This window comes from Scomber scombrus, chromosome 12, assembly GCF_963691925.1.
Source record: "Scomber scombrus chromosome 12, fScoSco1.1, whole genome shotgun sequence".
NCBI classification, from domain to species: Eukaryota; Metazoa; Chordata; class Actinopteri; order Scombriformes; family Scombridae; genus Scomber; species Scomber scombrus.
The window spans coordinates 15,823,984-15,851,884 of NC_084981.1; the positions used below are offsets into that span (position 1 = coordinate 15,823,984).

Sequence of the window (27,901 nt, forward strand, 5' to 3'; positions counted from 1 at the left end):
TCTGCAGACTTTGAGTTTAGACTTTAAACAGGAGGAAAATTTAACATCGCCGCCGATAAAACTGTTCTCCTCTGCAGCCTGCGGACTCTTCCCACACGGACTGTTTTACCACAAAATATAACGCCTTGTTTTAATTTTTTTTTTAAACTGCTTTTAAGCTTCACCATCGAGGCGAAACGGCGACCTCAGTCGATTACCTTTCTTTCCTTTGCTATCCAATGGATATTCACTGCAAAGCAGACCCCTTCTCCGCGATGCACCGTGAGTATACTGAATAAGTTTGTAGACAACAAACAGTTGTGTTGTGACTTTAATTCCTGCTGTCTGATTCACGCAGAAACCAGCAAGAATGTATTTTAAATCTTAAACATTAAATACATACGTTATATATAAGTTCAACTAGTCTTGTTATTTTCCAACGTGAAACACAGCTATCAATGATTAAATATGTCAGTAGTCATTTTTATTCAACTATTAAAAAACACTGGCAAAGTTTTCCCAGAAGAGTCATTAAATATAGATTCATTAATGTTAATTCTGATTATAGAAATTAAAATAAGACGCAGAGAGACTATTCAATTTAATGATACATGTTTTAAACAAACAGTTATCTGGTTATTCTTAAAAGCACATTTAGTGTTTTGTTTTTATTTTCTCAGTGCTGATTCTGTTGTGTGAAGCTTTGTTGTCTTACAGATAAACTGACATGTGAGCGGTTTTCAGCTATATTTAGGCTACTGTTAGGTGAGAAAATGCAAACTCCTCAATTTAAATACAAAGCTTTTTATTACCTGTGACATTACTGCAGAAACAAGAGCACGTTGTGTGTAAATTGACGTGTTATTTTATTTAACATCTATCACTTTAAACGCAGGTGGTACTTTTTTTTTTTTTTTAAATAAAGCTGACAGCAAGAAAGTATGTAGCAGTTGCTTCAAAGTGTGTTGCTGTTTTTTTTTCCCTCATATGTTCTCCTCCATATGATATGGGTAAAGAAGACCCGCACTGTGCGTAAATTATTTATTCCTCCTCTCATTCGCACCATCCGCGTTTGTAATATGAGTTATCAAAGCTCATTTTAATTATTTACAATAATTGTGCAAGGAAAATTAAACAGGTTGAAACGTAATATGTGCGACATGTGTTAGGCTGCAGTGGCAGAGGTGATCTTGGAAAATATTACCTAACCAGGCCAATGAACAGGGAGAGAGGAGATGCTGTTATTGTTCCAAAAGAGCTCCTAAAGAGGATTTACTTTACGCATTTGGATGCAACAAAAACACAATAATTGTATTATTGTTTTATTATTAGGCTGCTTTAATTCCTATTATGTTTTAACCAACTATTATTATTGTTGTTGTTATTATTACTATTATTATTATTATCATTATTTTAAAAATTCTGCTAAAGGTAAAATATATTTAAAAAATCTGTGTGTGTGTGTGTGTGTGTGTTTCTATTTGTGTGTGTGTTTCTATTTGTGTGTGTGTGTGTGTGTGTGTGTGTGTGTGTGTGTGTGTGTGTGTGTGTGTGTGTGTGTGTGTGTGTGTGTGTGTGTGTGAACACTAATGCGATTTAACCTTTACACAGAAAATAAGAACACAAAAACACACACTGTGCATCCCTCCCAGACAATAACAGAAAGCAAAAACTGAGAAGTGAGGTCGTGTCTTCTGCAGGTATGTAATGTTATGCCCCCCCCTTGTGTTGCTGTTGTGTCCCACGCAGGGCACGGCGGTGTGAACCAGCTCGGCGGGGTGTTTGTGAACGGCAGACCCCTCCCGGACGTGGTGAGGCAGCGGATCGTGGAGTTGGCCCACCAGGGCGTCCGGCCCTGCGACATCTCCAGACAGCTACGGGTCAGTCACGGCTGTGTCAGCAAAATCCTCGGCAGGTAAAAGGGGGGAAAACCACTACCAACAGAGCCCTATGTGTGTCAAACATCAATCTTCTAGCTCGTATATGCGCACCCAGCTCTATTTCAGCCTCAGTCATCGGTTATATAGGCAGGTCATTTTTTCTTTCTTTCTTTCTTTCTTTTTTGTTTTGCTTGAACACAGCAGTTCTGCGTCCGAGATTTTCTATCCATCACCTACAGCCTTGCAAAAAGAAAAGCATCATAATCACGAAATAAATCTTAGGAGGAGAGTTTACAGCTAAACATTAAGGATAATAAATACCCCAGAGGAATATGAGGCTGTATTAAAATGATAGGAGACACAGGTGATAAAGAAAATACCAAAGTAACATGAGGTCACTTGAAAAACGACTTTTCAGTAAAAAGAAATACCGTAAATACACGCTGCACGCTTCAATATTTTTCTCATCAGTGCGAAGTTTACTTTAAACCTGAGAAATTAGTTCTACACAATTTTTACTTAAGAGCACAAATGCTGTGAGATAATATTTTGAAATATATTTTTTTCAGCTATCAGAAGGCATTTCAGAGGTATTTTCATTTCACACACACTGAATGTCTGTCACCAACATTTACCAGCAGGTCATGGTGGCATGTCGTGCATGCTACTATAAGCTCATGGAGACTATAAATTAGGTCTAAACTGTGCTCTTACAGCTAAAACTGTCCTTTTGTTCTGTCCGTCTCACTGCTTATTGTGTGATTTTAATTACACTGCTTCTTTTTGTTGTTGTTGTTGAAAATCCGCTCTGTTCACCTTCCAGCTGACACTCAATTAAGGCCATATAACAGCACACTTCCAGACTAATTAATAGATTAAAGCCGCCATCATATTTGTAGGTAATATTTTGCCCTACATGTAACTGCAGAAGGTCGGCGCAAACCCACACAAACGATTTCAGGCCACCTTTCCCATCAATCAGACGAATGACTGGATGTTGAATTGAGGAGGGATTCATTCAAGGAACACTCGCTCTGTCTCCATGCAGGTACTATGAAACCGGCAGTATTAAACCCGGAGTCATTGGTGGCTCCAAACCAAAGGTTGCAACCCCGAAAGTGGTGGATAAAATTGCTGATTATAAGCGCCAGAATCCAACCATGTTTGCTTGGGAGATAAGGGACCGACTACTGGCTGAGGGCGTCTGCGACAACGACACTGTCCCCAGCGTTTCATCTATCAACAGGTAGGTCTAGAAAACATATATTTTATTTTATCTTATTGGTGAAGGCATGCAGATTTTTTTTATGCGAGAAAAAAAACAATATTTCTTTCTAAATGTGTGCTTGTATGTAAGAGGAAATATTGGTGTACCAAATACCAAAGGAAAAAGAAAGAAAATCAGATAAGAAGCAAGAGCGAAAAAAAAAATCATTCATCATGCATGCGTGTTTAAAATCGAGCATATATATATAATAACTAGAAATAAACAGAGTGTCATTGAACAATATAGTCAATTCCAGCCGAGCCTATCCGGGGTGGTCTTACAAGTGCAATTCAATCCCCTCTGTGGCCCTCCACAACACAGCCAGCACGGGAGCGGATTCTGGGGCCACGGAGAAAAAAAATCACATCTGTCTCGATAAAAACCGATCAATACCGCGTAACCAGATCTAGAGGCAGAGGGAAATGCCCAACAAAGTCGTTCAATACGCGGACCACACTGCGACAGAGACGGCACACTCTTTATTGCCAACCAATTGCTCTGTTTTCCCACACAGAGGTGCATGTGGAGCAACAGCAGACCACACATTACTTCGGTTGGACAATTGTTAATTAACCACACATTATAATAATTATTAATATTATTATTATTATTATTGTTATTATTAATGCCAGAATGATTTGAAGAACTGTAAAATAATACAAAGGATGGAATTCAAATTCAAGTCCTAAAACAGTGTTAATCTAAGCGTAAATGTACTATAAAAGAGTTTCTGTTCCACTGAAGCAGCTAAAGCAGCAGACACCCTACACCTTCACCTTTCCACATGAAGTGGGACGAGCAGTGGACAAAGTATCTTTAGATAAGAGGACAGCGAAAAGCCCCAGTGCATGTGTGCAAAGAGAAAAAAAAGCCCCATAGTGCCTGGCGAGTGAAGAACTTTGGTTAGGAGGCACTGTTCCAGAGAGCTGGTCATCAGCATTACATTTTAATGAGCTAAAGAGAGTCTCATAACACATCCAGTTAAATGCCGGAGATGGATGAATTTCCTCAAAAAAGAGAACAAAATCTTAGACAAATTAGGCTGGCATGGAAATTGTGGTTTCAACAGGTCTTTCTGTAGCTGTTGTGTTGCTCTGATTTCACCTGTTGTTCCTAAAACTGAGGACATTTTTTAAGGGTGTATGGGGGAATACTTTAGAAAGGATTTATGATATACTGCTTGGTTTGAGCTGTGTGGAACAGCACTATTAGCACAAATTGTGTCCTTTGAAAATAAGTAGGCCTTTACATTAATAATTAACACTAGATCATGGGAAATGTTTTTTCTTTAAGGCCTCACCGATTACAACACACTGTAACAATCAGAGGGTCTCATGCTTTCATTTTTATTTTATTCCACAAATTATTATTATAAAGCATGATAATTGCAGACATTGTTTATAAAATCAAAACTTTTAACCCTGTTAATTTTCACTACGCATGCACTTTTAAATGTTTAGTTTTTCTTGCTTTTTTTTGTTTCTAACTGTTGTTGTGGTAAGGAGGGTTGGGAAAGATGTGGGGGAGGAAGAAAATGAAGTGGAGAAGAAAAAGGAGGCAGACAGAAGGAGAGAAAGAGACAGTGGACCCCTGGTGGTCTTTGTGGTTAAGGTGGCTGACCTCTGCTTTGTTGACTAAAGAGGATGTCCTGGCTTTAAACACATTTTTCCTGCATGAATTATTAAAGATTACACAGAGACAGGGTTGCACTTTGTTTTGTTGCCGCAGAGAGGAGTTTCCACCCGCTGCACCATGTCCAGTGGACAGAGGCGTACCCATGAGGTCCCGAGCGGCTATCAATCATATTGATCCACATTTTAATATTTCTTTGGGGATGTTGTTTTTTTTTTTTTTTCCTACAACAGCCAAACGCCCAAAGTCATTAATCCACCCATCCAAATTGCTTATTCAATATCAACAACATAGACTCGAAACAAACTCCTTGAATTTATGAGGCTCCCTCGAGTCATGAGGTCAGATAACTGTTGTGGTGAGATGTTAGAAATTCAAATAAAATATTGATGTGTGTTTTCTGGAGGAGGCTGCGAGCCGTTGTTGCCCTGCCTGAAGGAGAGAGTATGGAGGACACATAAGATAGTGAGGGGAATAAAAAGAGTCTGATGTACATTTTGCCCCTGAGGAAGTTAACCCCCATAGCTGCCGGATTCAGAATTGATAGCTTATTGCTCAGTTCTGCATGAACACGTGAACTTCATCTGCCTCATCTGCAGTGTATAAAAATGTGGGGTTTTTTTGTCACACCTCTCAAGTGAGAGGGCTTCCAGGTGGGATTTCTGTCTGTATACAACGTTGATTGTTAGTCAATGATCTCACGTTCGTCTGTCAATCAAAAGATTACCATGGTCATGGCTTAATGTAATACGATCATGTCCCAAGAGCTAAAGCCGAGCTTGTGTAAATCCCACTGCACTGTGAGTTTTACTAAAAGAATTACAACAATCCTCAAATTTACAAATGTAAAAATTATCTCTTAGGCCTCTAGTTTTTTCATCCATGCAACTGTTTTATAAAGTGCACTACTCTAGAGTTTTAAGATTTTAGTGACTCCTGCTATTTTTATTTTATTTTCACATATATATAAATATGAAGAAAGACATTGGATGTGGCAGTGGTCTCAGGTTGGGTCAATAAGACACTATTGCTTTCCTGTCACATATTATTTATAGATCACCATTTGCATTTGCTGTTCCTCACTGCCATTCGTCGACAACTTTTCTATCCTGGAGTCCAAATCAATAGGCTGTGATCCTCTGTGAGCCTTTAGGATTCCTGTGTGCAACAAAAAGACCAAAAAACTACAGCAGACACCAGAGAGGTGACACAGAAGGAAAGAAAAAAAGAGACAGACAGTGTGAAGTACGGACAGTAAAACAGTGAGCACATTGGACAGTAGGGAGAATTAGAAAAGAAATGAGGATGGGAGTGAGAGGAGTGAAAGATCAGGTTTGAGAGATGGAGAGAGAAAGAGAGCGAGAAGAAAAGAGGGAGTGGGGAGCAGGAGAGGGAGATTATTAGAGTTGGCCAGGTAGAGTCAGTGAAGCTGATCATTGAGGTGAATTGATGTGATTTCATGCTTTGTTTGCAAGATCATTCAGACCAAAGTGCAATGAAGACTTTCCCGCCACATCACATCTTACTGGTATGGGGACTTTATCATATTTCGAACCTCAGAATCCAGCTAGATTGAATCCACAATCTCAGGGGGCAGCTCTTATTTAGCCTCACACAGGAGCGAGAGATTGCCCCTAAAGCCCAGAGATTGGCTATTTGTGACGGGGGCCCGAATATGAGGATACAAGCGCTCCAAACGATGGAGCACTTGTACATGCAAAGGTGTAAGTGGACGTGATGTGCCGCGTTTAAATGTCCCGGGGCGCCTGGGCTGGTGTGAAATCTCCATGCTCTGAAAGCAGTATTGATTGATCCGTGTCTGTTGTTCACTTTACTAGGATTATCCGCACCAAAGTCCAGCAGCAATTCCACCCTTCCCCTGACGGATCTGTCACGCCACTCTCCACGCCCGGTCACACCATAGGTGAGCATGAATGAGGCTACACACAGATTACAGCATAGTCAAATGAGCCAATCAGGGCGGCTGGAAGAAACTAGAAAGAAAAGACATCAGCATTTACACACATTAATCCACATACAAACCAAAACACACACTTAAATGACCCACTCACACACACACATTCCCTGCACACCCACTAACTCAGCTTTCTCCATCAGTGCCCAGCACAGCCTCCCCCACTGTGACCAGCGCCTCAAACGATCCCGTAGGATCCTACTCCATCAACGGCATTCTGGGTATCCCCCGCTCCAACGGCGAGAAGAGGAAACGAGACGATGGTAAGGGAGACACAAGATCCCTTTTGTTTCCATCCTTTTAATTCTCTCCATCACTCTTCTCCTAGTTTTTTGTTTTTTATCCTGTGTGTGAAGAAGATGGCATTTATGACAGCGCTGCAGCCAAGTGTGTTTCTGTGTGCTGTCTCCAGTGACTTGTTATGTTGTATATCAGGCAGGGCGAGTGTTGAGAGTGTGTTGCGATTCAATCAGCTTTCTGATGCCCTACACTTTACCATACGCCTACAGAGCTGCATCTCAATTTTATACCAGACGCACTGTAGATATCCCATATAGCTGTCATACAACTCTAATCCCCCTTGGCAAGGCATCAGTGCTGCTGCTTCTGGCTATCATTTTTACAATGTTAGAAAATGCAGGAAAAGTGTGATTCTTTGCCCTGACAGTATCAGTTAAATACCACTCACTTAACAGATAAATGCACTTTCTGACTAATTAATAATTTTTATATCGTATTCTATGTCGCTGAACAGCAAGAAAACATTCAATATGAAGTATTTTTGTAAGACTTATTAGCTACTAAACTATACACTACCAGGGGGCTGGCAAGCAAATAGACCTAGATACGCTCAAAGATTAAGTGGAAGCCTATCCAGTCCAAGCCAGAATTTCTCATTCCTAGGCAAGGCAAGAGAGTGGACACACACTGCCTGAGGGCTAATAGATTATCGGTTGTGCAAACAATTGGCTTTTTTAATGCCTATGAATTAACATGTCCCTGGTGGAGGCCTGAACAGGTGTAGGAACAGACCGGTGGAGGCAGGGAGGGGGCTGCGCGTGTGTGTGTGTGCGTGTGTGTGTGTGCGTGTGTGTGTGTGTGTGTGTGTGTGTGTGTTTGTGTGTGTTCGTGTGTGTTTGTGTGCATGTTTGATTCTGTGGTACTGCTTTAAAGGTGGCTGATGGTGGGATGACATGGTTGAAAATGATCTCAAAGAACATTCATCAAAACAGGCCACTTCCTTCTTTTATGTTTCCGTCTCTTTAGTTCTCTGGAGTGGCAACCACTTGGATGGGAGGAAAATAGGACATTGTAAGTTGAAGTTAGACAACCTTTTCTTTTGCTTTGGTCAATCAGATCACAATACTCTCTTCTCAATTGCTGTTTTTTGCTTTTTCTGTGTTGTGAGCTTATGAGGAAAGAGGCGGGGAATGATTTTTTTTCCCCAATAAACAATCTCCCAGAGAAATTAAAATAAATTAAGCTAAAGTGACTGTGGAAAATCCTATTTTACATGTAATGGCATGCAGTTCAATATATAATAATGCAACATGTAGCTCATTTAGAATTATAACTGTGGATTTCACAAGTAAATTATGAGAAATAAAAATCTACTTTTTAATGATTCCTCTAAATGTGGCCTGTAATGTCAAGAAAGCCACTGCAGTTCTTGTTTTATGTTAATCATGGGGATTTTAAATTGCCCAAAAATGTTTTATAATTCCAGCATTAATAAAGCAAAAAGAACTTCCTGAGCTGGCTAAGCCCAACTGTCACAGCAGTTTACCTACTATAATGTTAATATGTTACTTTGTCAGAAACCTCAGTAAATATACAAATTATTAAAACATAAAAAAATAAAAAACTAGGTAAATTAAAAACTAGTGCAGCAAATAGTTTCATATTCCATAAAAGACACACTGGACTTTGTTGCATGTCTCTAAACCAGTGAAATAATTGTGCTTGTTTTATGGTAATTTCACCATGATGAATCTGAAAAACATGTTGTACAGTCCTCACACCAGTGGGGTCGTGATCCTGCTGGTGTGTGTGATCCCGGTGTGGCTGAAGTCAGTGGTTGCCCTTTGAGGGAGAAAAAGGTCCCCGTGACTGGAGGGCTGTAGAGATAATGTAGTGTGACACGCGTTATGTACACTGGGTCCCCGTAAGACGAGCTTCAGGGACATAGGTGCCATAAGAGCCATTAATCTGTCCTTGTCATGTGTTATTGCAAATTAAAAGTAGCATGTTACACCAGACGGCTTCGAGTGAAGACGGGAGGAGGGAAAAAAAGAGAGACAGAGGAGCAGGGGGGTTGGGGACGGAGGGGGGTTATGAGGGGAGGAGGTCCTGGCAGCCTCAATGAGAGTTGAGGAAGGATCTGTTTTTGGATTTGTTCATCCATACGTGCACACACCTATGCATGGAAATGTGTGTGTGTCTGTAACTCTCTGGCTTCAGATGCTCCTCGCACAGTGAACATAGTGACATTTGAAAGAATTTGCAATTCTGCAGAGAACAGCTATTAATTCACAAATTAACATCTCCCCCTCACCTCCCTCCCTCTATCTTGGATGTGCAAGCTATCGAAAAGACAAAAGAAATAGCCTTAAGGGGGGAAAAGAGAGAGTCTCAGCCCTATCTGTGGAGAGATTGGTTTGCATGTCTGCAAGCAGCGATACCAATTATGCCAGTGCTGGGAGAATGTGTCTCAATGCGCCCCCTCCTTTGCCCCCACAACTCCCCCATCTCCCTCCCCTCCCTCCTCTCTTCCTACCACCATCACCACCACCACCCCGAATCTATCCATAGCCAGATTTATTTGTGTATCTCATTACGGGAAATGGAATGTTTTTCTTGCCAAATGCATTAATAGTGAAGTGGGGAAATTAGCCTGTTGTACAGCATGCTCTCACTCAGTCATTTAAACCTATGGAGGAAGTGGAAGCCAAGACAAGACAGAGAGAGAAAGGATTGGATGACAACTGCTGTGTGATTGACAAATGTGTATTATACTGCGAAGTCCATTTAAAAAGTTTGGTCCCTTCATGGTTTTTGAGCAAGGTGAGACACACTTGCTCCAGTTTGTTCTCTTTTTAAACAAAATGCTTTTTTATCAACTGCTATATTCAAATTCAGTGTTCTCCCAGTCAGGCACACTGTGACAGGTTACTCCTGACCTTGCTGCTGTACGTAGGCAGGTTGATGTGACATAAGAGTTACTCTAATAGCTAGCTTACCACATCCTGGATGGAGCCCAGTGGAGTTCTGGGGAGGACAGGCAGTATAGGGAGCTACAGTGATAAATTAGATGGAGAAAGTAAAGGTCATAACTTGTGATTCTAGCGTGGGTGTGGGATGAGTGTAGAAGGAGCTGATGAGTGTGTGAGCGGGGAGAGGAAAATATGACCTAGCAGGTTGTTCATTCATGACATAAAAGAACGATTGTACGCAGCAGCCAGAGTCACATCAACCTTGTTCAATAGTTTGAAGAAAAAAATGAATACAGTCACTGTTTTGATTTGTTCAATTTTGATACTTGGCCCTTTTGGAGATTGTCGGTTGTGTATCTTTTAACACATAAGACCCACTGGCGGAGTTTAAATCAGTTAGTGTATAGATTTTAACCTGGGCCTACATTGGTTGGCTAGTCAAGCCAGTCCATGACAATGAGTCAATAGCGGATCACTTTAGAAAATAAATGCATCCAGAGCGAAGCAGAAATAAATGAAATCATGAGCACCATGATGGCCCTGATGGGGCGTGTGTGTGAGAGAGAAAAGCCCAGGTTTGAGAGGGGCCACAGAGCGTAACATAGAGACAAGAAGCTGTTAGGGCCCCGAAAGCAGAGGAGGACACAAAAGGGTCCACACTGCGTATCTCCCCCCTCCTCTTTCTCTGCTCTGTCTCTGCCACTCTTTCTCTTCAGCATTCAATCCCTTCGTCTTATCACTATCCTCTTCTTTCTGAGTCTTGTGGGTTAACCATTTGCATTCAGCGACACGTATAGTTGTAAACAATATACAATGAGATCCGTCACAAAAATATAAGGAGAGGGAATTCATTCAATGGAGAGGAATCATGTCAGAGAAAAGTCAATTACGAGCAGCGATGCCGAGAATTAATGGAGCGATGCATTACTCAGCTTGAGGAGGGAGAAAAGGCAAGAGAAAATAAGGGATACATTAATTGCATTTCCACAAATACTTGCCACACAGGGTGGCAACTGCTAAATGACAGACTGGTCCAGAGGAGGGTAGAGCAGGAGGACAAAGAACAATAAAAGATGGGAAAGAGGGACAAGGTGCACTATAAAAAAAAGTCTGTAATTGAGTGTTAGATGCAAAAAAGAAAAAGAAAAATGGCAGTGCAGTAAATATATTCCAGCTTGTTTCCAGTGTAAACCTATATATTTTTGTAAAATAACATTTTTCTTGATTGTCTCACACCGATCCTTTCTTGTTTTAAGAATTTTGTTGATTTGCACTGGAAATAGATGATAATGGCAACAAAAAAAATGTTTAGGATTTAATTATGACTAGAAAACATGGAGATTTCTGCAGATTTTTTGGCAGATGCCTTTATCCATATGGACTTACATTTTCCCCCCACAAACACACACCAGGAGCAGTTCAGTGTCTTGCTCAAAGACTCTTCAATATGTGGACAGGAAGGACCAGAAATCAAACCACCAATCTTACAATTACTGGCCAATCTGGTCTACCACCAGAGAAACCCTTTTATTAATGTTACTGAGTCACAAACTGCTTCCAAATAGTTGTTTACTTATTTTACTTACTATAAACTTTCTGCATTGGCCTAGTTATCATAATTTAAATCTGAGTAAATAAAATGTGCTTAAAAAAACTGTTGATGGAGCTTCAGAGATGGCGGTGAGTGCAAATAAGCATCACTATGCCTGCTGACAGTCAGTACACCGGTTGGTGGTGCTAAATCGAATTAATAAAGCTCTTAAACACGCTGCAACATAACAGGATCTTAACAGCCATGGCAGTGTTGCTGCCTCTCTCTCTCTCTCCCTCTCCCCCTCTCTCTCCTCCCCACCCCACCCACCTCTCTCCTTTCCGCTTCAAAGGTTTCATAAATATAGCTAGCTTACAGGGAAGGAGTGTTCACCCTCTGGGTATACCAGTTTGTTTGTGCTCTTTTTTTCAAGCTCAACTGCATTTTTAAAAAACATCAACAAATGATTCACAATTTGCAATAGCATCATTTCACCTATCAGCAGAGGACGGATAACTAAACGGTCGACTTGCAGCCTCTGATCTAGGAAACCCCATGTCATTGATTTACGGAGAGAGCCAGGCAGTGTGTAGGAATTCATTTGCCTTTCAAACGAGCCCCCACCTCTCTCTCTCTCTTCTGAGTTATCTTATCACTGGAACAGGGAGATGAAAGAAGGACATAAAGTGCCACCATGCCACCACAGGACGTTAACATCCCCCTTACACACAAAGCAAAACAGAACAGCTTTTGATACCATTGTAGTCTGTTTAACAGTAGCTATTGACATTGGTTAACTCTGTCCGTGCGTGTGTGTGTGTGTGTGTGTGTGTGTGTGTGTGTGTGTGTGTGTGTGTGTGTGTGTGTGTGTGTGTGTGTGTGTGTGTGTGTGTGTGTGTGTGTGTGTGTGTGTAAATGGTTGAGTGTATTAGTTTTCTAATGGCAATGCAACAAGAACAAAAGGGAGCAGTTGCAGATTCATGTGTGTTGGTTGTGTTTCTTCTGATGAGTTAGTACAAAACATTTCAGTCCACTTGACATGCAGCAGGCTAAAATGTTTAAACACACTATGATGAAATATATAACTTCTGGACACAGCAAAGTTAAAACAGCATCCATCTGTTCAAGCTGATCAAAGAAAGAATTTACCAGAAAGTAGATTGCTTTAGGGATGATACGTGTGAATGTCACTGTTGGAGAGCCTTGTTTTTATCTAGGTTTGTCTCCTCACACTTTGGTGTTAAAACGAAGAGATGCAGTCAGCTGGTGCTATGGGAGTGATAAGAGAATACCTGCTGAGACACCCAAAGGGGTTGAAGAAACACTGAGAAAATGAAACAAGCCAGTCAATGAGCCATACACACACACACACACGCACACACACACACACACACACACACATACACTGACAGTTGGGCTTCACACTCCACTTGACACGCTGACTGTCAAAGGATGAATCTGATTCATTGCAGTTATCTTGTGATATATGTCAAACATAAACCTCTAATGACGAATTCTGAAAATAAATGGTTTACTATTATTTCTATTTAAAGGCCAAATCACACATTTTTGACCATATGCATTTAAAATGTATTCACATGCATAACTGAGGAGTTTGAGTTTGAAAAATTGTGTTAAAAATTAGACATGTTTCACTCCAATTTTTGAAACATTTCTGGTTTAAATAAACTCTTTTAGCATCATGAAGTGCTGCTAACAAGGCCATGTGGCCCATTAAGGGTTCTGGAGTGCCACTCTGCCTGCAATTCCAAATATGAAATACACATTTAAATGAAAAAAACATTTTTGTTATTGTTGTGTGTGTGTGTGTGTGTGTGTGTGTGTGTGTGTGTGTGTGTGTGTGTGTGTGTATGTGTTTATATATATATATATAAATGTTTTATTGTTACACTCGTATAAATCATACATAATTACAGAAATGTGCAGCAGTACGGCAGTATGTGTGAAATATGTTAGGCTTTTCCTGGTGGCCCCTGATTGGTTAATGTTGCATGTCAAAAATAACTAGATCTGGGATGGAAAATTTTACACCAGAAAAAATTTTGCCAGATTTGGTGATTTTCTATTAGTGACATTCACCTCTTGAAGGCACACAAAATGTAAATGGTTCATTGTGATACTGTGGTGATAATTGTAAAGTGGAAGCAGTTGCTAAGTGGCCACTTTTAGAAACTACTGGCCTAGCCGCTAACCACCAGCAGCTAGCTCTCTGCTACATTGTATGGCGCACATGATTACAGCCAAAATACACAGAACTACCTATTGTCATAGCCCCACCTAGTGGAAAAGTCAAACCACGCCACCGAGTGCTAATATATTTCGTATTTGTTTATTGTCAATCCTTCTGTTAAAATGCCTGGCTATCAATTACGAGCAATAGCAGGTTCCAAACGTTTTTTTAATTTTGGCAGTGGGTCTTTTGTAGCATTTAGATCACAGAAAGTGCACCAAAGGAATTCCTATGATGCGAATTTGTGTCCTTTTGCAGCCAGTTCAGAAAGCCTGATTAAGTGGGATGGTGGGTGCTGAATATGGTAAGCATGCTCCTCCATAGTGAATGACAAACACTTGCTATTGATCGCGGTTGCCTCTTTTCTCAGACCAGCTGATACGAGGTAATTAATGACTCCATTTTCTTCTGTACCACAGACAACGACTGAGTTTCATATAGCAGCACTAATGCTGCATGACTATCAGGAACCCTCAATCCTTCACCCAAGGGAGCTGTTTCAAAAAGAAAAAAGGCTGTGCTAAAATATTCTATTAAACTGATGGTAGGAAAAACACATCTGGCAGGAGACAAAATAACAGATTCCTTCTTAAATGTTACACAAAGTTGAAGTCAATATACTGTATTTTACCAGTGAAACACACATATACACAAACCCTCCCATCTACACATACACACACTCATACCCAATTACAGTCCTCTATTCCATTCTCTCCATGGATCTATTTCTTGGTGCGAGTCGGGTTCATCCTCTGGCCTCAGCCATTGAAAAAAGGTCAAGCAGCCGAGCAGAATGGCAATAACGCCCCTGAAATGGTACCATCAGTGGAACATGATTGATCAATTGAATTCCATAGCACAGAAAAATGTGGGATTAAGTAGAGTATTATACGCACAATGAGTTGAGGCATGATGTTCATTCCAAGTTCATTTCGCCTCCCTCCTCTGCTGGCGGATCAGGCAATCAATAGTGGCCTTGCATATCATATATCACTACTGGCTCGCCCAGGAGAGAACATAATCTGCTGCAAATTTAGAATGACAGATTTGTACGGGAGCTAAAGCCCTCAACCGCTGTTGGCGTGGGGTATAGGGAGGAAGGGAGGGTGGCGGGAGGCAGGCAGTAGAGTGGAGGTTCCTGGGATGCTGGCTGGAGGTTTTAGCTGCAGATTTTTTTTTTCCTTTCAGTGTTCAGGACTTGATGAGTGAGCAGAGGGAGAGCTGCAGCGGTGGTGGCGGGCTCCGTGGCCGAGTTGATAGGGTCAGAGATCAGGAGAACTAGGGAAGCATAGGCTCATTTGTTTATATAGAGTGTGACCGAGTGGGAAAATGCATACGCTTGCCCTCAACGCCCCGTCCTCATTGGGCCCTGAGTACCGTCCCCACTCCATTCTGCTTTCCAGAAGACAGGCAATATGTGGGGGATGGAGAGAGTGAAAGAGAGACAGAGGGAGGGAAGGGTAATATGTTCAGGAGGAAATAGTACAGTTAAATAATGGCTCTCCATTTCCCGCTGGCAGAATGAGAGGCTCTGTATGTAATCGCCAGCCCTACTTTCTCCTCCTGAAACACACACACTCTCCCTTAAAAGTATATATTTGCACCGAAGGTAATCCATCAATTACCATAGACCTATCACATGATGACCGTGCTGATGGTGGCCGCGAGGACAGGTGGGGGGAGGTGGAGAGCTGAGTGCGTGTGTGTGAGAGGAAGAGAGGGGCCAGAGAAAAATAGAAAGAGAGAGGTAGATAAAAAGGCAGACATGCTGGTTGTTTTCTCTAAATTTACTATAGCTCTTTATGTCATCACTCTCATACACGTTGAGCTCAAAAACATTTTTTCCCTCTCATGCTTATCTCATGTTGCTAAAATAATATCAAGTAAAAAGACTGCAACCATCCCCTCATGCAAAATGTTGTCGCCCTCCCTTCCCTTCCTCTTCGCCCTCTTTCTCTAGATGGCTCTGATGGTTCAGGCCCCGGTAGCGACTCTCAGGGCAGTGTGGAGAGTTTAAGGAAGCACCTGCGAGCAGACGCCTTCACCCAGCAGCAGTTGGAAGCTCTGGACCGTGTGTTTGAACGCCCCTCTTACCCCGATGTCTTCCCCACTTCAGAGCACATCAAACCCGAGCAGGTTGGCCACACAGATATTTCTTTCTACACTCTGACATTTGCAGGGCCTGACTGTTTTTGTGCTGATTCTGCTTCTAGTGTGTTGCATTCGCCAATAATATGTAATTTTTACACTGATCTTTAATGTTACAAAATGAATTAAGTGATATAAATTCTGACACAGGTGACAAAAAGCTCTGCGCTACTTCTTGCTCAAAGCGGCCTACATGCCTACACCTTGTTACAACGGATAACCTTTATTTACATTCATTAGACTGTTAAACAACAAGAGACTGTTAATTTTTCTATTGGAACTCTATGTGGGTGCCCATGCAGCCTTAGCAGTGCCCTAATTGAGTTCATTTTCATCTCTGCGCGATCGCGGGGAATTACAGCGGCGATAAATCAGAGGGACAGCCCCTCAGCCTGCTATACAGGCCCTAATGCAGCTAATTACCAAAGTGATTTCTACGGCAAGATCAATACCAAAACGAATTGGAAATGACTTGCAATCACAAAGAGTGGAGGAGAAGGTATTAAAAAGGCGAGGGGGGGGGGGGGGTAAACGGCGTCAGAATGGTCCAGAAAAATCAGTTTTAATTTAATGTAATATTAATCAGGCCGCTTTCCACTCTTTCTATGCGCCTCCTTTTTTCTCCCTGTTTCCAACACCCCCCCTTTTCTTAAACTGGTGAAAAGGTGGGATATTAGGCTATTAGGGGCTTGTCTGGTGTCTGCGTCAGGGCATTAAAAAGCCATTTTGAAGAGGCCCGGCTGAATAGGCCTCATCCCTCCCACACTTCTGGCAGCCATGTGGTCAGGTCATTCAGGCCCCACTGTGCTTGCCACTCGCCCTCCGCCCAGCCCTGCCCAGCCCTGCCCACAGCCCATCTGCATGACAAAATGGCTCTTGTGCTACGGAGGCCCAGCGGAATAGAGAGGAACATCCAGCCTAGTGCCAGGGAACAGTTGTAAGCAGACAATTAGAGTTTATCTGGGATAGAGGCAGACAAGACTGGGGTCACCAGCTCGCCCCTGTGGGACCCCGTCCCATTGAGACAAACAGATGCACACACGCACTCTGGTACAAACACTCACAGACACAAACGTGTGCACACACACTTATCCTTTCAAAGAAGACGCAGGTCAGGAAGTGTCATCTCATTAACAAATAGGATTCATCACAGCTGCTTGCAAAGTCTTAACCTGGGATTAAACTGATCAAATACTTAACAGTCTAGGTGGCGGCTCATCCTCGCATTAAGTTTACAAAGTGCAGTACAGCAGATGAGTGCAAATGGACAACATCAAAGATGGCTTCTTGCAAAAAAAGTAACTACAAAGTCCATTTTATCACAGTTGAAAAGAAATGCAATGAAAACCCCCAATATATAGTAAAAAAAAAAATCTAATAAAAGTATAAAAAGCATAAAACAATACACATTATTTTATCATTTTATTAACCCATTTTTATGTGTTCATCCTGGAGGTGAAGAACAAAGGTTGATTTTGAGGTTGTACTCTCCTTTAAAAACCCCACCACATGTCTCTCCTGTAACAAAGCCCTGAATGTCTCCTCCCTTGACTAGTCACAGGGATGACTGCAGTGGAGCACAAAGAGCCAGCTGACACCCTGTCCTTTCACTCCTCTCCCAATCCCTCTCTCATCCCTCTCTCCCTTTCTGCCTTTTCCTCAGACAAGCCCTAATGCATGCATACATCACGGGTCTTGGTAAAGAAGCACAGGGAGCGGAGACTGGATGGGTTAGGGGGGGAATTCACAGGAAATATTCAAAAGGAAACACAGTGAGAGGATCACAGTCAGGTTTCAGATGCAGCAGACATATATCATCTCCTAAACTTAGATATATGCTTCAAATCTTGCACCCTAAGTAGGCTTGCAGGTAGTACAGCAATTATGTTTACCAGATCATGACACATCCTGTAAATTACATGTATTTTATATAAAAAGTGTGACTAGCTCTTTTTGATTGCCACCTACTCACATGTGCATCCCTCAGCTGACATATTTTAACATGCGTTGTTAATTTGTCTACAGGCAAATGAGTACTCACTCCCGTCCCTGAACTCTGGCCTGGAAGACGTGAAGCCGAGCCTTTCCAGCAGCGGCAGCTCAGACCTCGCCTCCAGTGTCTCCCAGAGCTACTCTGTTGTGACAGGTACAATCTGACTCATGCTAGATTGATCCTTAGAATTGCACACACAGCTGCAGCAGGCCAAAGACATCTGTACAAGGTGGTCGAAATAAGTCATTGCTGAGAACACAAAATAGAGTATTGAACTATGCGTCTGTTGCTACGTCTTTCTGTATTGTTTCACTGCATTTCCCCAACTGGTCATGGTCAGTTTTAAAAAGAGCTTTTTTTAGTTAAAATCAAACCAAACATTGAAGCAGGGAATGTTAACTGTGAACTATACCACTTTCCCCTCCCGCTCAGTCAGATGTACAGAGGCTTGATGTGCACACTATTGCAGCTGGTAAAGATCACAAAATTCAACGAAGGCGCTTTTTTGACCCAATCTTTCTGAAAATACAATGTTTGCTGTAATTTTCCTCCCACTTCATTGCACTCAGTAATACTGATGATCGCTGATAATCAGTCAGATTTTTCTGGCTTTACTTTTATATCGTTATTAAGTAGCAAAAATTTAAACTCTGCTCATTTAAAATAAGCCAAACATTTAGATTTTAGCATTTAACATATATTGGAGAAATCATCATCTGCTACTTCTTACTTCTTATATTTCATCATCATTACCTCACCAAGATTTTGACAACCACTTCCTTATGGCATACACATTTTCCAAGGATATAATATTCTTATCACCAGACGAAAAAAGCTTTTTCAAGGCACTTTTGAGGCACTCTGTGTGTTTATTACTAAGGGACAGAGTGAGGCAATATATCATCTGAGCCCATTAAATCCAACAGGCCTTTCACACGCTGCTCCTAACTGGCTATTGTGTTAGCCTGGATTGGCCCGCTAACAGATTGACTGGGAGCAATTCTCATAAGAGACAGCTGCTGTTCTCGCCACGACATGACGTTGTCGTCAAAGGCTATGATAGCCTGTTGATTGACAGCGGCTGGAACAGCACAGTGGCTGGCTGCCTCACACTGTGGAACGAGAGAGACTCATACAGATGAGACACAGTGAAAGAAACATTAAAATTACAGGTGTTTTCCAACTCATGAGCTGGCTGCTGTTTTCAATAGTTACTTCTACTAAGAGCCAGCAGGTACTAGCAGGTGCAGTGTATTATATATCTTGTAGTATTAACTATCTGTATCATATAACCCACACCAACCCACCCTAGGGTTAGGGTTAGGGCTTTTAATAAAACTCCCATAATTATGCAGTGGGCATCAAAGTCAATGAGTCCACTGTGTGTGTGTGTGTGTGTGTGTGTGTGTGTGTGTGTGTGTGTGTGTGTGTGTGTGTGTGTGTGTGTGTGTGTGTGTGTGTGTGTGTGTGTGTGTGTGTGTGTGTGTGTGTGTGTGTGTGTGTGTGAGTGAAGAGAGAGAGAGGGTAACTAAAGAGGAGGACAGCATGATTGAAAACTGCAGTGGCCCTTCTCAAATGATCCCTATAGTCTAGCCCCAGACCCAGGCACAGTGCTATGGGAAAAGAAAGACCCCTTTTTTATTCCTGAATATGTGGGAGGTGGATTTGCCCCAGAAAGTTGGGCCTCAGGAGAAGAAAGGTGTGTTTTTGTCTTTTATGCTGGACTCCTCATATGAAAGCGGTCTCGCTCCGGGGAACACACTCATAGCAGGTGGCCTCCATGCCACCTGGGGGCGTGGGGCCTCCTAACGCGATACATGTGAGGGCCACAGATTGCATAATGAGGGGACTAACAAAACTAACAAAACTTTTCTTAAAAGTGGAATATGACAACACACTTTGGAACGGCCATTTGGGGAAAAAATTTGCCTGAGAATCATGAGCACCAAATTAAACTGAGAAGTAATATCCAGTAAACTTTTATGACTTCATTTTCACCACTATGTAAAGTAATGCATGAGGCATTTGATTGGATGTAGGTTGTTAGTGCACAATATTATTTTTTCTGCCATTAGCAAACCCTGTAAATAGGAATGTATGCCAAGGTTGAAAAAAATGCAAAATTAGCTTCCTCACTTAGGCTGGGATCCAATTATCAATAAATTATGCTCTCATGCTGGATGGAGCTACGAGATTATTTTCATTCTTTAAATGTTTTCTGCTCCCAATTAAAATTCATGCAGTTATTGATCTTGTTGATTTTTATGTCCTGAAATTTGCATAATCTATTAAAGATGAATGATTAATGAAGTACTTACTTTTGCGTTCCAAGGGCGCTAACAATAGCAACGTTGGGCCATCTTTTGTGTCCTCTGTTTACCCTAATGTGTCAAAGAGGACATTACCTAGCAAGAAGGGTGGCAGAGAGAGATTTAGGGCTCTGAAATGCACTACCGGGTTTTAGTAAGAAGCACCAATCATTTACAAATAATTTCCACTCCAGCACAATGGCTATCTTTAGAATTTCAACATGTAAAAGAAAATCCATTATAATATAACCATCTCAGTGAAAATAGGGAAAATACTCTCTTATTCTTCCTAAATAGGAACATAATGAAACTAGCCTCTTGGTAATATTGGAAAGTACATAATATAAAATGTAATGGCATCATATATTATTATACTTATTACTTGCTTGTATTATACTTATTACCTTGTTTATGCTACTATGCTGCATATCCAAGTAGGGAATAAGTAAATGGGGCACGTTGTTTCCGGTATATACAAACTGTAGAGAAGCTGTTGTACTTGTTTGTGTCTATCTTCAGTAGATGAACACTGTGAACTGTTCAGTGCATCCACCGATAGAACAACATGTCACAACTCACCCCTGGTCGCTGGCCCCGAGCCAGTATTCGAGTGGCTGCGCAGTTTTCTGTTGATACATAACTGACAAAGCGACATACGGTATCTAGCAGATCATGTGCATCTTGATTTTTAGCTATTCTAATCCTGATGTGAGGTTTACATTTGGAACAGATGACAATATAATTTTGTAGCTGCTTATCACTAGTTAAATAGGGTTATGCCCAATGAGAGTTCAGTAGTCTCTGTGCAGGCTGGGTGTTAGATAATCACTTTCAGCAGAGCCTGTGGGGAGGCTAGGTGTAAATGGGCACCCCTCTGACCTACTACAACTCCAGCAGATGTGAATATCCTGTGTTATTCCACCTCTATATATCTTTCTACCTTTTTACTTAGCTATTTCTTTCTCTGTTTAAGTAAAAAACACAAAACTGTACTAATGAGAGAGCAGTGGTGAAAACACATGCTGTATTTGAGACTTAGATCACACTCTGAGATCATTTTATACCTTGGCAGTACCAGTGATTCTCTGCTGGGTGGCAAACAACAAGCAGCCACCTTACCTGCGGTGCCTGGTGTGTGGCCTGGTGACAAACGGCTTGTCTCAGCTCAGTTAACGCCCGCAGCCCCAAACTCGGAAATTAATGTTTATATCACCCCCTACAATGGCACACTAACCTTTGAGCACACATTTGATAATGAATGACTTTAACCCTGTGGACGGGGAATTTAAGTTGTTTTACCCAGCAAATGTTCTTTACTCACTCACAATTGGATGAGTTTGTTCTTTAATTCCTTTCTAATGTAAGTGGTAATAAATTACCACGTCTAAATAAATTAGCACAGAAGAGAGGCTAAACTGGCTGTACTTGAAGCAAACATGAACGTGTCCCTGTTGAAGTAAATATAACATTTAATTCTCAGTAGACTCCTCTCCAGTTGACTTTGCCCTACCTACACAAGAGGGAAGTTTCGCTTTGATCTTGAACATACTGTAAAAATGAAAAAGTTGTCTGTAAATAAAATGGCAGCCTTTGAAAACAAGAGTTCTGCCAGTAAATGGTTCTCACACAAGTTCCTTGGTGCACATTTAAAAAATGAAATGCTCACTTGAGAGAAGGCTGTTGCAGCTATATCTGAACGCATCACTCAGCGGACTGTTGTAGATTCTTAACAGTCCATTTCTATGGTTGATGGGGTCTGTAGACATGGTATCAGAGGTGGAGCAGAGACAGATGTTGGAGAACTCTATAGCATCACTACTCTCTCAGAGATGTGTTTGCTGGGGAGAAGAGTCCCCAAGGACCCTGAGTTTATCTTCCATCTCCATCATCAGGGCATGTGATTTGACAGGCTCCCTTTACCCAAGCTCTGCCTCATCTCCAGGACAATAAGCAACACCATGTCTGATTAGTTTCAGAGTTCAGTGGTCTTGAACGCAGCGTTTGTATCGGTTGTTGTTGCGTTGTAACCCCTGTCTGTTTGACAACGGTTGCTCAGGGGCTGAGAAAACATACAGTAGTATGCAGGGAGTCTCAGATACAGTAAACAGACTTGGCTTGGCTTTCATGTTTGGCAGCCTCAGTTTCATCCGGAAGTTCAGGTTCATGTCTTAAAGTTTAGGTGGCCAAGTGTTAATTTGTGTTTAATTTGTCTGTATCAATGAATGCCTGTTTTCTCAGAGGGGAAATGGCTTATATATAACTTGAGAGAATTGAACAGATATAATTAACTTATGAGCAGAAGTGAGCATGAGCCGTTTCAAATGGCTTCTTTAAGCAAACTCTGCTTCCAATGAATGTATGCCATACTTATACAGTACATGTGAAAAACTTAAGGTTCACCCAATTAAATGCACAGCACGCTTGTTATAATATTTCTGCTGGTGCCAGAGATTCATGGCAACTGTGCTCTTTAATGATTTGATCATCCTGCAAGTCTTGCGCACTTGTTAAAAACCTACGTTATTAAGAACTGTGCCATTCCCATAACAATGGTATTTGTCTCAATAAAATGAAGGCGCTCTGTGTAATTGCTGTACCTCCGTCTAAATCCACATTTACAGCTGTCACATATAAACAGAGGGAGAAAGATATTTGGAGAACCTACTATAGGTTGGGAAAGCAGTTACGTTTCCTGACTCTCTGGCATTAGGCTCATAGAGCTGATGGGGCTGCATCCCCCTTCCATAGAGCAACCCTTATCTTAATGAGGAATCGCAACACACAGTCCTGTTGTAAAACAACAATGATGGGGGAAGCAGCTAATGAGGCTATCATGGTGTCGGGAAAGAGCCATCTCTCCCTACAGGCCCCAGCAAACAGAGCGGGCTCTGCGGCAGACGCAGAGAGGCCAGAGACAGAGCTCACATTGATTACATAGGTTTCGAGAGGCAAAGCCGGTGAAATGAAAGATGCCAAGACTCATCAGCCAAATTAGATCAAAGTGTTGAGTTTTGAGCTGTCTGCGAGCCGATTGTTTGGTTGTTTGTGGGAGTGATTTTGTTGTGAGAAAGCAGCCGTGAGATTATGCTGTTTGTTTTCCCAAAACCTTGGGGAAATTTTTACGCATTTGAGCTTGATTGATCAGGCGCGATGTGTTGCTGCAACATTTCACTGGTGTATGTTTCCACTTAGTTGAATGAATTACTGCTGGGTGCATATGAGATTATTATTATAAGCTATGTAAATGAACAAATCAACCGCTAAAGACTGCTTTTCTATTCAGAATCAATAGGAAATGTCTGGTCTTAAAAATTATACAACAATAAATGTGAAATAGCAAGTACTCTTCTTATAACTATGTTCCTCATATGAAAGATAGTCCAAAGATTATGCTTTCTTGTAATTAATACCACAATTCTGCTAAACATTTGGAGCACTTTCTCTGTATGATTTAATAGCCTGTGGTAATGTTTGGTTATGTAATAAACAAATCTAAAAACTTTCTTTTGCTCCACTGCTGGCCACATTTGTCAACGCTGCATTTGGCTTGGTACAGCAGTTTTACTTTCAGTTATTTGGTCACTTGGAAAGCTAAATATCCATCCTATCATACATCTGTGTGAGTGAAGTGAATGCATGTATGCGTGGAGTTGAATGTCTTCATTATATTTAGCTCTTTTTTCTTTTTTTCCCACCCAGCAGACTCTCACCCATCATATCCACCTTCCATGTGTGTAAAGCGGGAGCCCCATGAGGCATCCTTTGCCCCCTTCACCCCCTCCTCTGTTGGGGACTCTGTTCTAGCTGACATCTTGTCCCACCAGTCCAGCCTCTCTGTAGATGCCTCTACTCCCAGCTACCCTGCCCATGCCCATGTCTCCTGCTACAGCCAGTATGCCAGCCAGCCTTTTATAGCAGGTACAGCTTTACTAAAGGCTCCAAAACAAGATCAAAATTAAATCAAGCTCACTCTGTTCCGTTGATTTTTTTCTTTACTTTCCTCTTTATTTTTTCTAATAATTTAGTAATTCTCAAATATACACTAAACGAAAGCAGCTGCCTCTCACGTTGCAAAAGCAACAATCCCATCATGCTTTTTTTTCACTCTACTGTTGTGTATACACAAGCAAAACTGATTGCTTGGCCCTCATTAACAGCAACTGCCCTCACCCCCTTTCCACCCTGCTTTTCTCCAGCTCTGACCCCTCACTTGTCTCCCGGGTTAACAATAGACCTGCAGGTCCTTCCAGCCTCGTGACAGGCCCAAGGTCTGAGGGGCCAGAGGAGGCGAAACGTGGGTGGTGGGAGGGTGTGTGTGTGTGTGTGTGTGGGGGGGGGGGGGGGGGCAGAGGAAGAGACTTAGAGCTGATGCTGGGGGCTGCTTAGGACCCGTAGCTTTCTGTCCTGTGTGCCCCCTCATCAAGCCAGACCCGATGCTGTCAGTGTTAATTACAGAGCTGAATGTGGAGCAGAGAGCAGAGTGTGCTCTCATTGGTTTGATGCTCCTGACAGTTTTAAAGCTGTTTATAACTTTAGTATATTAAAGTTACAGCAGTTTCAGTCTCTCATGAGATAATTTCATGAAAAATAATTTGAATAACTGGTGATTGACTAGCGACCTATCCAGTGCATGCTTGGATAGACTCCAGCCCTCTGCAACCCCAGACAGGATGAACGGCTCAGAGACTAGATAGACAACATGCAGCTTCATGAGACATATTGTGGTCACGTCTGTCGAGATGAATAATCTGTGGTTATTTTTAGCATTTTTTAACTACTTCTCTTTAGACTATTATAAATGTATCTTGATTAAGAAATTAAATGGTATGATGTGTTCTGTGTGACAGTGTCATCATTAATTTTTTAACTGTGAATATATAGTATGCATCACATCACTTGATGTCATAACTGCAACATTTAGGAAATGATGAAGAGAAATGATTTCCCCCTGAAGAAAGTGTGTTCAAGTGTTGAGTATTCAAAAATCATAAAACATACTATACTGGTTAGCAAACTGGCCTATTTTTTCATTCTGACAATGTGATATAAATGATCAACCCTGTCTCCTAAAAACTATGTTTACATACAACAAATTTGCAACAGCAATTTCATTGTGATGGAAAAGCTATGTCACCTGGGTCATGTTTTTTTTTTTTTTTATCAATAAAATGAGGATATGTTAATAAACATATCTGGCAATTTGAAAAATGTATTGATGGTATCTGCAAAACATTGAACACACAATTATTTTAGTTTTTATGGTTATTTTATGGCACTTAGGGAAACTTTATGGTCATGTTTAAAACAGAAAAGTCTGCAGTGTCTTTACGCGCAAGACATCATGTTTACTTTACTGACACTTAATCAAAACGATGAACTTTCACTAATTTTAACCAAAGTGCTGTTGTCCCACTTAACCACATATGGGACTCAGGATGTGAATCACAATCTCCAGTGTCAAACCAACCACTTCCATTTGACTTCTGGATGAAAAAAAAAATTCTTCACTTAAAAAACATTGCCTGTGAAAATAATCTTGGCTGTGATTACAATTTTAAATCGAATTTAATTTGGATATAAACGTAATTTCCATTGTGGTAGGGTTAAAATAATAAATATGTTTCACAACACAACTATCTGGAGTAGTAATAGAAACCATGAATTCATACTCCACTTTTCTGTGTTTGAGCCTCCTTGTGACTGTTTTCCTCTTGTGTGTCCGCAGGTCGAGACATGGCTAGCACCACCTTACCTGGCTACCCGCCTCATGTCCCCCCCACGGGACAAGGCAGCTACCCCACCTCCACACTCGCTGGAATGGTTCCTGGTAGGTGACACTACACCCTTTTTTATGATGCCATTAATTTTAGTTTACAGTACCCTTCAGTTGATCTTGTTTTTTTTTTTTAAAGTGAGGTCAGTCTAACCTAAACAAGAGGTAATGTCTATCTGTGATGTATTGTATAGTACATGAATACTTGTGACTATTGAAGAACCCTATAAGCGTTGCTCCTGACTCAAAGGAGTGAAGCAAGCTTGTTATAGCTGTGTTAGACTGCGGTTAGCCTGTGGTTAGCATCTGTGGACGAGGACATTAGATGAACTCAATAGGCGATCACCACAATCAGTGGCCGTGAGATAGGACAGTTCCTCTCAGTTACACTCCAGCTCCCAGCGCTCATTACCCTCACCGTGTCCACACAGCGCACTCTCACCAGCTCCGTCGATAAACACTGCTTTTGCTCCTCTCCTCGCCTCCCCGGACACCCAGGGCTGCAGAGCGTATCTCTTTCCCCTCTACTTAACCTGCAGTTCAGGTTCACAGCAAACAGTTAAGGGTCAAAACACAGAGGCGTGCAGGGCCTGTAAATATTTAAATCACTATCTCTCTCAGGGATGAGCTCGAGTTACGGGACCAGCGGTGTGGATGCTATAGCTGCCAGCATGTGTAGATCTCTCCTCCAAACAACTGAAAACACAATTCCCTTTATTGCCCGGAGACATGTACTTGTCACACTGACCAATAATCAAAGCAAGCATAAAGTATTTACAAGTGAGCTCAGTGTGCATGAGGGAAACAATTCAAGATGTACATGGGGCTAAAAGCTGATATCTCAAATCAAATTAAGAAAATTACATTTGATGTATTGGATTATACACCACTGGAAAGTGCTTATGGACATACCAAACACAAACAATCCCACATACAAACACAAAAGCATGAAGGCCTTCTTAATCCAGGGGTTGTAGGTTTTTTTTTTCCATCTAGTGGTGAATGGCTAAGATTTAGTGTCTGGCCCCAAACACTGTTAAAGCAAGGGCCATTCTTCAGCAGCTTCATATAAAACCCAACCTTTATAGTCTCATAAAAGAAAGGAACCTGTGGACCCACAGCATCGCTCTCTGGCATCCTCTCAGCCTCCTGTCCTTCCCGCCATGACCCACACAGGGAGGACAAAGACGAAATGAGAGTCTAAGAGAACCTATTAGGGAGTTTTGAAGCAAAGCATCATAGCTTAAAAGCAGTGAAGTCCTCACTTAAATAGAGAATAGAGGAAATCCTATATACTAACAGAGGATTATTAAAACAATCAATTCACCTAAAGGGACTGTGGAGGAAAGCTATAGAAGAAGCCAGGGCAGAAATGCCTCAAAAACATTGTTGTGGGACAAGATTGCGATGTAACTGCAATGTAACTTGGTAAAAAGGTGTCTTTTTACAGCTTTATATCTAACAAAAGACTGTCAGTGTTTGTTAACTCTTTGCTAATGTTTGTTTTTATTAATTTGTTTTCTAGGAGGGGACTTTTCTGGAAACCCTTATTCTCATCCACAGTACACCACGTACAATGAAGCATGGCGGTTCAGCAATCCAGCATTACTAAGTAAGTGATTTCTATGATAAAAACTACCAAACATACTGTAGATACTGAACTTTGATCTGTTCTACAATCCATATTTGGAAAATCTATTTAAAAAATCTCCAGGCTCCATATTCTCTGTCCTTGGAGCTATGTCACATGTGTCTTACTTGATGTTTGACCACGTGGTTTCCAACGGCTCGTTCTTCTGTTAACTTTCAGGTTCCCCTTATTATTATAGTGCCGCATCCCGTGGCTCCGCACCTCCCACTGCTGCCACTGCCTACGACCGCCACTAGTTACCATGGAAACCAGTTCAAACTGCAGGGCCAGGGCTTCGGCCTCCATATTGTCCCCGTCTGA

General features: G+C 41.5%; 1 protein-coding gene across 6 annotated transcripts; it reads left to right on the top strand.

Moving 5' to 3' along the window:
- The first annotated feature begins 212 nt into the window (after positions 1-212).
- On the top strand, positions 213-27,901 carry pax2a (paired box 2a). Of its 6 annotated transcripts, none has more exons than XM_062430072.1 (11): positions 219-261; positions 1,717-1,894; positions 2,908-3,105; positions 6,597-6,682; positions 6,877-6,996; positions 8,000-8,044; positions 15,688-15,863; positions 17,901-18,021; positions 25,903-26,004; positions 27,476-27,562; positions 27,761-27,837. In XM_062430072.1, exons 1-11 carry the CDS (start codon positions 219-221, stop codon positions 27,835-27,837), a joined length of 1,233 nt encoding a protein of 410 aa, XP_062286056.1. The 6 variants fall into 6 exon arrangements, with proteins under 6 accessions (XP_062286062.1, XP_062286056.1, XP_062286059.1 ...); XM_062430075.1 differs by having other exon boundaries at positions 1,729-1,894; XM_062430078.1 differs by lacking the exon at positions 8,000-8,044 and having other exon boundaries at positions 213-261; positions 1,726-1,894.